This window comes from Candida margitis (genome assembly GCF_024628925.1).
Source record: "Candida margitis strain CBS 14175 chromosome Unknown scaffold21, whole genome shotgun sequence".
Classification (NCBI taxonomy): domain Eukaryota; kingdom Fungi; phylum Ascomycota; class Pichiomycetes; order Serinales; family Debaryomycetaceae; genus Lodderomyces; species Lodderomyces margitis.
The window spans coordinates 124728-137544 of NW_026261892.1; the positions used below are offsets into that span (position 1 = coordinate 124728).

The following is a 12817-nucleotide window of genomic DNA, read 5'->3' on the forward strand; positions in this document are numbered from 1 at the left end:
AGTTCTCAGTAGAGTCAATTGAAGTCTCGAGGTACGAAATTTCTTTTTTGTGTAAGGCTTTTTACTTTTGAGATGCCCATCTGCAACAATGTAAAAACAGAAATCAGACTAGCACAACCAAGCTTTGTCCTACACAACGTCAAGAAAATGGCACTAGAAACAAATCTTAACCCGTCTGGAAAGCAATCCACACAAACGCATAAACGAAAAGAAAAGGATCAACGACGAAAACAATATGACGATCAACAAGTGCAAGGAACCAACAATTCATCAATTGTATCTAAACGCAGTGTCGAAAAGTTATATTTTCCGCAAATCCAACCCGAACTAGGATCATGGTTTAGTCATTTTGTTCCATCGCTGAAAAAGGATCGACGGTCACCAGCGATTAATCGTGGGTACTGGATCCGTATGGAGAGTATACGCCAAACTCTTTATAGAATTATTGGTAGTCAATGGTGTAGCGGCGAAGTAGAAGGTCTCGTGGGGAATGAGAATGATGAGATGAAAATGGAGAAGAAGAAGAAGAAGAGGAGAGTTGTTAATGTGATTAATTTAGGATGTGGGTTTGATCCATTGCCGTTTCAGATGATGAGTATGAGGAATAAAGGTTTACTTTGGGGTGCTGATGACATAGAGGTCAATTTTATTGATGTTGACTATCCTGACTTGGTTGAGGAGAAGTATTTATTGATTAAAGCCTCGGATGAGATTAAGCAATTGATTGGCACCGAAGTTGACCGTGACGATCCATTATGCAAGTTGAATACGGCCAACTATCGATTGATTGGATGTGATTTGAAAAATTTAAAGCAATACCAAGATATAGTTGATCATTATTTGCTCACTAAAGATGCATCAGAGTCGGAGTACGAAATGAATGTGTTCATAGCTGAAGTTTCTTTAGCTTACATGAAACCAGAATTTGCTAATCCCGTGATTGAAATATCATCCAAAACGTGCAATTCCAACTTTATCATCTTGGAACAAATCATGCCTGATGGTGCAAGCAATTCATTTGCCACAAAGATGTTGTACCATTTTGCCCATTTGAGAAGCCCCATACAGTGTGTTGAACTGTATCCCACTAAACTGCAACAATTGCAACGGTTTCAACAGTATTACAACTTTAGTGAAGTGAGGAACCTTTTTGAAAATTGGCAGTCGTTGATTGAAGATGATGAAATCAAGCATCAAATGATGCAAGTGGAGGAGTTTGATGAATGGGAGGAGTTTATTTTGTTTTGTCAGCATTATATTGTTCTTCATGCCACTAATGACGTTAAGCAATTGGTTTATGATGAAAAATTGCAACCTGATTTTCAAGTAGATGATGGTGAAGGGAAGGCGCAGTTTGCCGTCGACGACGAAGTGAAATTAAGTATTGATGAACGGTTTGATGATAAAGTTGATATGTTGCAAGTAAAGTTCCCTGCATGTGCTCGGTTAAATGATAAAGTTTATGTACAAGGTGGGTTGAAACAAACAAGAACCAATGAAACCATTGAAGTGGACTATGATACAGGTGAAATTAGAAGACAATTTTCGGGTGAATCAGGGGATGATAATGTTCCACCGCCTCGCATGTGTCACTGTTTGACCACTGTTAGTGATAGTTTAATCCTTACTGGTGGCAGAACCAGACCGGGTGATGTTAAAGATGATATTTATAAAAATGACCGCCAGAATTGGCTCAAAATTGGTCACTTGGATGAACCAAGATCTAGGCATTCTGCAGTGGCTATAAACGATAAAGAAATTCTTATATTTGGTGGGTTATTAGAAACATCAAATGGTGACCCATTTATACTATACAATGTGGCAACAAACCAAATCCAACCACTTCAAGCACGAGGTGATTATATTGACAATTTATACAGTTCAACTATCGTTTATCACAAGAATGATGAGGGATACATTTATGGTGGATTTAACCAATGTCATTTACCTAGTGTTAATGATCGACTTTATAAATTTGTTATTGATTATGATACCAATCAAATCAAACTTGAAGTTGTGTTGCAACATTTTATGTTTGCCCGAATTGGCAGTCAAGCACAACTCATCAGCAACAACCACAGCAACAAGTTATTAATTGTTGGTGGTGTATCATCAGAAACCATTTTGACTAGGATGACCAACATTGTCACGTTGCAATTGGATACATTGACGTTTAACAGTGTTGAAATATCTTCAGCAGTAAGTTTACGTTATCCACCGATATTTATTGGTTTTGGCCTTGTTTCAATGAATCAGCACTTGAGCTTGATTATTGGTGGTGGTGCTGTTTGTTATTCATTTGGTAGTTGTTATAATTGTGTATACAAGTTAGAATACTAGAGTAGTGGAGTTTATTAGAAATTTGAACGAATTAAGCAAAAGTTACATAAAAGAACATATACGGTAGGTGCTACAAAATAACCTTAAAAGATGCAAGTAAATGCATCTCTGATGATTGCGAAAAATATACTCTTTGACATTATTGACACAAGACACACAATGTCGTAAAACTTCAATAATGCGTTTGACTCCATCTGGAGAAAAAAGCGCAACTCTGATCAAAGGAAAAAGAAAAAAAAGAGAAGAAACTGCAAACACATACGTAATGCAATTAAAAAGAGATGATGTCTAGCCTCTGTCCTGTGGGTGTCCCGGTTATAAATAGGGTTTCTTAACCGAAAACCAGATGGTTTCGATCTGGTATTGAGATATAGGGGTAAAGGTAAAGGGAAAGATCTGCGTATGCTCGGTTTAGTTGCTCAATTCCGGTTGTTGGTTTTTATTGTTTCATTTGTTTTTGTAAAATTTTCTTTTTGCGATTTCGGCTCGGTAATTTCTGTAATCTCCGAAGCTTTATTTTAGTTCTGATCCCCTGTCTTTGTTTTCTGACATTTGCTGTAAATTTTGGTAGTTGTTATTCTTTCAGCTTTGCCCAGTAGCATCCTATTTTCAAAACTGATTGATTTTTTTACCTTTTCCCCCTCTGTTAAGGGTAAATATAACGTGCTTAAAGTGATGTGAAGTGAACAGAATTAAAGCCGGAACGGTAATCCCTGTTATTTCCGGTGTTTTTTTTTTATTTTTTTACGAAATTGTGATACGCAACACAAACACAAAACTGAAAGAGTCATAAGCAGAAAGAGCTAAGCCAAGCTATGGAGTTATACAGGAAGACGACGCAATAACTACAATATGCAATGCCTGATATAAAAGAAAAAAAACAGCTGATTAAATTTGATATCTGTATATAGAGAATAAGGAATCAAGTACGTATTCAAGAGAAGAACTTAGGCTCTCTCTCATTGAAGGATGAGGACTGATTTTGCGAAAAATAGTATCTCCCTTATTCTATGACACATAATTGGGTGAAAAGATATGAAAAAGGGGTATGGTGGTTTGTATATTAATGCAGATGCATCTTGTGCATGTTATGCAGAAGTAGTGTGTGTGTGTGTGTGCGGGGATGGGAAGAGGTGTTGTGGTTTAAGCTAGAAGAACGGAATGTTTGTAGGATACGTTCATTACAATGGTGATGTTCTAGATCTTTCATTTTTACTTTCGTTTCCAAGGAACTATACGTGCGAGGGTGTGGGGATTTTGAATGTTTTACTAACATGTATAATAATGCCTACTTTTTGCATTAATAATAATCAGACCATCAAAGAATAATATTTTGTTACAGTTACCACCAAATGAGTAGCCACATAATCAAAATACCCCAAAGCTTGACTGCCCTTTGTTCAATCGTTTTAATAATTAGTCTCTCACTTTGCAGAAATGTTGTTTGAGTTCGTTATGGTTAAACTTTAATTAACAGAGTTTAAAGATGATGATGTTCTAGGTACAATCTATTTACGGATGAATATGAGTAGAGGTACTCGTAATGTCGATAATACACACCCATCCGTCCCCTTTTTCTAGAGAAGGATGAAGATTCATCAACCCTTACCCTACTACCAACTGGGGTACGCACTAGACACAATTGCTAGAAATTTACTCCTCTTTTGTGAACACTATTGCTATTGCAACATATCTCTGATACTTCTGGTGCTACTTTACAACCTATTAGCGGCACCGCCAACCACCGCTCCGGATACGATTAAGGTTTTGGGGTTTCTATATTCGTCGGGTGGGTTGGTTCGTTGATGCTGTTTAAAACTTTTTTTTGTTGGGTCTTTTTCTTCAGTGTGTGTGCGTGTGTGAATGTGAGTGAGTGAGTGAGTATATATTACCCCCTTATAATAAACCTTAAAAAATCATGAAACTTACACACATATAAGATTGAGTACAGGTAAGTAGATGTAGAAAAGGAAGTAAAGCTGAAACATAGAAGTGGTCTAAAGTTTGGAGATTAGTTTGTGTGCATAGATTGATGTAGGTTTGGAACATACAGACGTAAATATAACATAGAGAGTAAATGTCTTGTGTACTTTACTTTAACTCCTAGAGCACAGTGGAAATCTCTTGGAGGACAAAATAGGGAGAACCAAATTATTATCACAGGGTACACTACCCTTTTACACATACACAAATACTTTTTTATTTAATAATACACAATATCTATTTTGTGTAATACCCATCAGTCATTTAATCATATACATCATATCATATATAACGTATATGATGTATATAACATATATAACATATCATACAGCATTAGTATATATATACCGCCATATATCATCTACACCTGTCTTCTTCAACAGCAAAAACAGCAATATCAACAATATCATATCACTTATAACCTACTAGTGTTATTATTACCCCTAGTCACCTCATCATTATCTTCCGATTTAACCACAATTTTTATAATTTTAATCCTTCACGCGTTTGTCTTAGCAAACAGAGAATTTATTTTAATTTTAATTTTAATTTAAACCTCCCCAAAAAAATAAAATTCAAAAAAATTACACCAATTACAGGAGGGTACAGCTACAAAAGGAGTGTTTTCTAAGGCAAGAGGGGAATGGCAACATTTGAATCTTCATTTGCAAGAAGAGATCAGAATCATTTCAGTGACAGTACTAATACTACCGATAGTAGCAACCATACACCACCGGCAACACATTCCCCCCCTGTATCTGCATTAGCATCCACAACTGCACCTTCATCAACACCTTCATCAGCATCAGCATCAGCATCAGCATCAACATTAACATCAACATCAAGTTCAATGTCAATAAGAGATACAGACACATGCACCCTTCCCACTGCACTATCACAAACTCCGAGCTCTTCAAATGAGTCTACTCCCCGAGATCGACGTCGATCTTTTACATACGAATCAACATCACCCAATGGCAGTTCAGAAGCTTCACCTGCGTCACCAACACCACTTTCCATGAGCTTTATGCATAAACCATCAAGATCAGAGAATTTCTTCACTCAATCAAATGATAGAACAAGGGAAAATAGCATATTCAACAAGACCTTGTCTTCTTTTCCCTCACAAAGACCACCACCACAGCAACAACAGCCACAACCTCCCAACACAAATTCAATTTCATCAACATCTTCTTCGTCTTCTGGTACTTCACTGATGGATAAATCACCAACTGCAAGCCCTCTACTTCCTGCATCTCCACCTTTGGAAGATAAGAATGATCATTTCGCTCCACCAGACTATTTTAATCACAAATCGTCACTTAAATCAATATCAAGATCAAAATCATTACCAACAACCCCAACTTTCAAAGTCCATTTTGGCAATTCAGACGTCCGTTATTTCAAAAAGAAGGATACACCAAAAACTATATCAGCAAGCAATTCACCAAAATTTGGTGCGCAAGAATACTCCTCGGATGATGAGGATTACGATGATGATGACGACGACGATGACGATGATGACTACAATACATTTGGAAAAGGTTTCAGCTATGGATACACCTACCGTGACGACGATGATGTTGATGATGATGTAAAAAGAATCAGTTCTAGAGGTGGCGGTGCCCACAGCAGACACAATAGCGATTTCCACAATTTTAGCTTGGGTGATACAAAATACCCAAAACCACCATCAGCATCCTCCTCCTCAGAAATTAAATGGGATTTGCAATTGCTAAATTTTGCTCCGTTATCATACTTGAAAAGAATTGAAGCAGAAACACCCGTGTTTCTTGAGCGGTTGTTTATCTCTGCTGATAAGAAATACTTGTTTGGTCATATTGCTGTAAAGAATCTAGCCTTTGAGAAGTATTTGACGGTGCGCTACTCAGTTGATAATTGGATGACAATTATTGAGATTCCCACCACTTACACTGCTGAGAAAGCCGATGTTTTGGAAAAGAACAACTATGATCGTTTTGTTTTCAAGATACCCCTTGAGAATTTATTCAATACGTTTAAAATGTCGAAAACTGCATCTACTGATTCATTGAGTGAAGACAGTAGTAGCGGTAGCAACAATGGTGATGTTTTTAGAGGTTCAAGTTTGGGTGATTACCAAAAGGAAAGAAGATACCAATTTTGTATCAAGTACTGTACTCAAGGGCATGAGTATTGGGATAATAATAGATTTCAAAATTATTTGGTGAAATTGGTTAAATCGAGAATATTCCATCGTCAACAACCACAACAAGCACCACAACAAAAGCATCATTTTTATAATTTGGAAAATAAAGATTCAAAATTACAGGACCATGCGAAAAAGCCAAGATATTCTAGCAGCTATCTTAAACGAGTTGGATCTGATTCTGGAATTAGTTACAACAATCCTGGGGTATATGAATCTAGAAACAACGACGAAGGGGCAGATTTGCAAGATGATCAGGATGATGACGATGATACTACCATCACAGTTGATGCTAATAGTAGTAGTTCCACATTAAAAGAAAATATCGAGGAGTTGTTGAAGAATACCGGAGATGCCCAAATCAAACTGCAAGGTATAAACAATAATAGAGGTTCTTCATCGATTCCTGCTTCTACCGAGTCAACTGCCATGTCCACCGGCAGTACCAACGACAGCAATAATAACAACGTTAGTAACAAGGGTGGAAACAACAATGGCGTCCCTAAAGCCAAAAACCTTCAACTTGATCTTGACCTCGATGCACTTGACACCGTGACTACAACGACCCCGAAATATAAGTCGAAATTCATCACTAATCAATTCAATTTAAATTCGAATTCGAATGCCCAAACCAAGGGGAATTTATCTACAGGTAGATCAAATGCATTCAATAGTGACTTGAAGAGTAAGTCGTACAAGGAGATACTTGATTCCTATTGCTTTTTTAAATCTGATTCTGCAAATGCAAGTGCAAGTGCAAGTGCAAGCGGTGGATCTGGATCTGGATCTGGATCTGCAAGTGGTAGTTCAAGCAATGCCAATAGCGAGAATGGCAATGTTAGTGTCAATGGTGATGGTATCGACAATGATATCGGCAGTGGAAGCAATGGAAGTGAGGTTTGACTCGAACTGGGGTGTAATTGATTTCGCTCTGCTTCAAGAGTAAGGAAATAAATAGGTGTTCGTATTTGCATAAATTTTTGAAAATTCCTGGGCTTAAGTTTCGGGTATTGTAGAATGAATATAAGCTACACAAGGGTACTTCTTAACTACAATCGTATATAACGCCAAGAGACAACAACATCTACAACTAATCATGAAACAAAATGTTATGTTAACAATAAATACAAATAACAACACTCTAAACTAAAAATGATACACTCTAGTATTCCCTCTCTACTTAATCAAAACAGTACATCTTGACTTCACCATTCTCCAACCCCGACACAAATTTTGAATCACTCAAAGCAACACAAGACACACTAGCAGCATTGCCAAACGTATGTAAGCATTTCCCATTTTGTAAATCCCACACTTTTATCATGCGATCATGAGCACCACTAATGATACGGAAGGTGTCGGCAGCAATTGACCATACACCTTCGATATGGCCGAACTGGGTACGGATACATTTACCGGTGGCCACGTCCCAGAGTTTTATGGTGTTGTCAAGAGATGATGTGAGGATGTGGGTGGGGAATGAGTTTGTTGCTGGAACCAAGTTTCGTACTGGGATGGAATTTGTTGTTGCTGATTGTGAAGCTGGTGGTGACGGAGCCAGTTGGGTTTGCAATGGTGATGATACTGATTGCAGTTGTGCTTGTGGCTGCAAGTATGGTCCGTCTCTTGCGCTTGGTTCATGCTCACTTTCACCTTCACTCGTATCTTCAATTAATTCATCCTTATAAGTTAAAGGAACAACACATTGCACTTGTCCTATATGACCATTGTTTTCCATTCCGCCAAAAATCTTGAGACATTGATTAGTATTCATATCCCACATTCGTATAGTTGTATCATCACTAGCACTGAAAATGGTATTTGAGCCCGGATGGATCTTAACGCAATTGACCCAATCAGTATGACCGCGCAATGTATAGCATGTTCTTGAATCAACGTGCCATACACGTACTGTATTATCAGCTGACCCTGAAACTATCGACTTGTTTGAAAAATCAACCGAAACAACGGCATCGTCGTGTCCTCGATACGTGGCAATGCATTGGCCTGTGTGATAGTTCCATACTTTGATTGTTGAATCTAATCCACCAGTGATTAGTTTCTGATTATCAAATACTAATGACCGTACCCCTTTGGTGTGACCTGTTAGTGTTTTGACACATTCACCAGTTTCAATTTTCCAAATCTTGATTGTTGCATCGTATGAGCCAGTCATTAAGTACTTTCGATTGAATTGTAAGCAAGTGACGCCATCCTTGTGGCCCGTAAAAGATTTCATCTTGTATACTCCTTTACGCCAATTTTTCTCCAATTTGAATCTCTCAGAGTAGACAGATTTCCAAGGTCGTTTCTTAAGCACTGGTGAAGTGGATGGCTTTTGATCGGGTTTTTGCTTTTTACGATTAGGTTCATCATTGGATTGTTGCAGTAAAGTTACTCCGTGTTCTGAGGAACTGGTTGTCTCCAGTGTAGCTTCCTCATTTCGTCTAATTGGTTTAATTTCTTCCTCCATCATATCTCTTGCACGTTTCATATGCATCAAAGGAAGTCCCCATCCACAATTGGGGCATTTGCGATCAATATGTTGTTCACACATGTGATGCCAAACACGATCATCATCAGCTAAAGTCTTCCATTTGCGTGATACTTGTGCAGCATTGCAAAGACTATTGCAATCCAAATAGCAAAGAATCCTTAAAGCAATTTCCTGTGGCAAAGTGGAAATAAAATCAATCTTGATCAAAGATGCCACTTCTTGCGAGACAAATGACAATTGTGGGAAACAACATTGGGTTAATATGCCTTGTAAGATCAACTTTCGATGATGTTCTGGTGCTGCACTGAAGATAGACCAGACATGACTGATTGCTTCTTGGTCTCTATTAGGGAGGTCTTCCAATTTTTCTTGCAATTTTTTCATTTTAACTTCATCTGTTTGTTTGTTGCACGTTATATCAGGATTGTGACGATAGCAATACTTGTGGAAGTTGTCTTTTGGTATTAGACTCTGGTCACTGATGTGCTTCACCAAGAATGGTGTCACTACAGATACATCCTGATTTGGTATGGAAACAGGCGAATTTGAACTTGAATTCAACGGAGGCGAAGGTGGTGCTAGAGCTTGCGTTCTCAAATCATTTGATGCCAGGTCTGTCACTATGGTTGATTTAATAGACGAGTGAGGCGGTAGTATCGATGGCGATCCTTGTCTAGACAAGGCAGGTGTGGTATGTCTTGAAGTAGTATGTGAGTGTGAATGTGGGTGTGGGTGTGGGTGTGGGTGTGGGTGTGGGTGTGAGTGTGAGTGTGAGTGTGAGTGTGAGTGTGAATGTGACCCTGGCCATAACTCTGCATCTTCATGTGATGATGCAGTAGAGTTGATGATATTGTTGAAGTTGCTTGTAGTGGCATAAGGAGAGGCCTGCTCGTCAGATGCACAGTTGTTTTGCAAGTTCATAGTCAGGTGTGGGAAATGTAGTGACTGTGGTAGATGATGTGGTTGTAAAAAAAATAAAAAATAAAATAAAATACAGTCAGATCAAATGAATATTGCAGCTGTCAGGCAATAAAAGGTGTGTATTCTTTGTGTAATGCTAGTAGACGGTGGTGGTATATGATTTGGTTATTATATTGCCTTAGAAAGCAGGTAATGTTGAATAGCTTCTGTTAAAATGGAATATTTGCAAACTGTAGTGGTTTTCCTATAAAAACTATTTTTATATATTCTTTTTAATTTCCTTTTTTTTTAAAAAAAAAAATAAATGCGTGGAATAATATTTATCTCTCAGTTTGTCTCTCTCTATTGTTATTTTCCATTATTTTTGTTTCTTTTTTGCTGTGGCTCTTATTTTGTCACTTTTGCACGCAGTCTTTAAATAAAGTATCGGCTCGGGAAGTAGAGGATTGTTTCTTGCCTTGTACTGTGTATGATAAGACCTTTTTTGACCATACGTGAAAAAAGGCAGACGAGACCTATTATTAGTTGGTAATATTGGTCAGCTAATTAAACCAATGTATAGTTACCTCGTGTTCCGCATTAAACCCTATTGGAGAGACAAGAGTTAGAAAAGCATGCACGTGACTATAAGAAAGCATCATAAATGGCTTCTTCTACGACACACAAAATGGAGGAACAAACAAAAGAAAACTGTGGGAGTTCTGAGTACAAATTGTGGTGGCTCGTCAAACTTCTCCTTTTCCGTTGGTTGTCAATGTGCCTCCATTGATAAGCATACAAACTCCGAAATGCGAGATGGAAAACCGGCCGATAAGGGATGACCATTGTTGACTAACTCCGTTCCTTAGATAGACAAGGCGTTTTATTGTTGAATGGTAATTCGCATCATATACAATTGTTTGTTATCTCTAACTCTTAAAAGAAGGTAGTATCAAATGGCCCAGGTTCACCTACATGCCTTGGATAAGATAGCTACTGCATTGTGAGAGGTTACTGCGCTGGAAGTGCAGTTAAAACATATTGATGAATAGAAGAAATTAAAGGTTGGGAATGAAATGGGTCACGTGTACAAATGAGATCATTTTTGAGAGAGTTCTTTTGTGTCACTCCAGTCATGTCATGTCTACATCTCACTCTACAACCATAACATACTAACAATTGGGTGATGAATGGATTGCCTAACATACATCTCCTATTCTGCAACTTTACCGATTTTTCCAGTTAATGATGCTTTGTCTCGATTATTCTAGAAGGTTCTAGTGCTGAGTTTGGTCCATTTGCAGCATCATCTCATCAGAAAAAAAAAATTCAAACCAAAATTTAAGGCATTAATAAGCTCAAGATAAACCAATGAACAATTCAGATTCCCATATCGACAAGAAACAAAGATTACTGATGTCAGAGGAAACCAAAAACAATCAAACCCAAGAAGCTTTTGCAACTGTCGGAGACCAAGCCCAAAGCGTCGACAATTCAGTTAGGCAAACTGGAGCAGCTGATGCCGAAGGACACCCAGTTCAAGAAGTGGAATCGTTATGCATGCACTGTGGCAAAAATGGTACGACTAGATTACTTTTAACTAGAATCCCCTATTTCAGAGAAGTCATTATCATGTCGTTTGAGTGCCCTCATTGTGGGTTCAAAAACAGTGAAGTTCAACCAGCTGCTCAAGTTGCCGAAAAGGGATCGAGATATGTCTTGAAAGTCGAAGACAAGAAGGATTTCAATAGGCAGGTTGTTAAATCAGAAACGGCAACCGTTAAATTCAACGAATTGGATATTGAAATTCCACCAAAGAGGGGCCAGTTGATCAATATAGAAGGTATTTTGCAAGAAATGATTACTGATTTAGAATCCGACCAAGAAGAGAGAAAAAGGGTGCAACCAGAACTATACGAAAGGATCCAGGAAGTCACAAACAAGATAAACCTGTATCTCAATGCTGAGCCTGGAACTTTACCTTTAACCGTTAGTGTCGATGATCCTGCTGGAAATTCGTGGATAGAATATGTACCAGGAGAACCAGCACATAAATGGGCTATGTATGAATACAATAGAACTGCTGAACAGAATGTGTATTTGGGTCTCATATCAGCTGACGATGTCGCCAAGCACAAACAAGAAGAATCGGAGAGTAAAAAGCAAGCCACCGATGCTAACGTCTCATCAAACTTGAACAAGAAAGAAGATGCGCCATCAACAGTGGTAGGGTTATCAGACGCTACTGAGATTGAAAATCTTGACAATGAGGTGCAAACTTTTGATGCAACCTGTTCCGCATGCTACAAACCTTGTTCTACTCACATGAAATCTGTCGATATTCCTCACTTCAAAGAAGTAATCATCATGTCGACGGTCTGTGATCATTGTGGATACAAGTCAAACGAAGTGAAAACCGGTGGTGAAATCCCAAAAAAGGGAAAGCGAATTGTTTTGAAAGTCACTGATCCTGAAGATTTAGCAAGAGATATTTTGAAATCAGAGACTTGTGGATTAAATATCCCTGAATTGAACTTGGACTTGACGCCAGGTACCTTGGGAGGTCGTTTTACAACAATCGAAGGGCTTTTGAACCAAGTATCTACTGAATTACATACGCGAGTATTTACCCAGACATCAGACTCAATGGATGAAGAAACGAAAGCAAGATGGGTCAGTTTCTTTGCTAAATTACAAGATGCCATTGATGGTAAAATTGGATTCACCATTGATATGGAAGACCCATTAGCTGCTTCTTATATACAAAATGTTTACGCACCAGATAATGATCCAAACATGACTATTGAAGAGTTTGATAGGACTTATGAACAAAATGAAGGCTTGGGATTGAATGATATGAAGACTGATTAAAATAGAATGTATATATATTTCTTAAACTTCTATAAAGA

At 38.0% G+C, this 12817-nt stretch overlaps 4 protein-coding genes across 4 annotated transcripts; 3 read left to right on the plus strand and 1 right to left on the minus strand. All coding sequences in view use genetic code 12, as the record gives it.

Moving 5' to 3' along the window:
* Positions 1 to 147: 147 nt before the first annotated feature.
* Positions 148 to 2340, plus strand: CANMA_004566 (uncharacterized protein; the record flags this gene model as incomplete). Its single annotated transcript, XM_051816856.1, has 1 exon — positions 148 to 2340. The coding sequence occupies one exon, from the start codon at positions 148 to 150 to the stop codon at positions 2338 to 2340; it is 2193 nt and encodes a 730-aa protein (XP_051669873.1).
* Positions 2341 to 4966: 2626 nt separating this feature from the next.
* On the plus strand, positions 4967 to 7414 carry CANMA_004567 (CBM21 domain-containing protein; the record flags this gene model as incomplete). Its single annotated transcript, XM_051816857.1, has 1 exon — positions 4967 to 7414. The coding sequence occupies one exon, from the start codon at positions 4967 to 4969 to the stop codon at positions 7412 to 7414; it is 2448 nt and encodes an 815-aa protein (XP_051669874.1).
* Positions 7415 to 7691: 277 nt separating this feature from the next.
* Positions 7692 to 9929, minus strand: CANMA_004568 (F-box/WD repeat-containing protein; the record flags this gene model as incomplete). The annotated part of the gene is made up of 1 exon (XM_051816858.1): positions 7692 to 9929. The coding sequence occupies one exon, from the start codon at positions 9927 to 9929 to the stop codon at positions 7692 to 7694; it is 2238 nt and encodes a 745-aa protein (XP_051669875.1).
* Positions 9930 to 11279: 1350 nt separating this feature from the next.
* CANMA_004569 (ZPR1-type zinc finger protein) lies at positions 11280 to 12779 on the plus strand (the record flags this gene model as incomplete). The annotated part of the gene is made up of 1 exon (XM_051816859.1): positions 11280 to 12779. One exon carries the CDS (start codon positions 11280 to 11282, stop codon positions 12777 to 12779), a length of 1500 nt encoding a protein of 499 aa, XP_051669876.1.
* Positions 12780 to 12817: the final 38 nt, after the last annotated feature.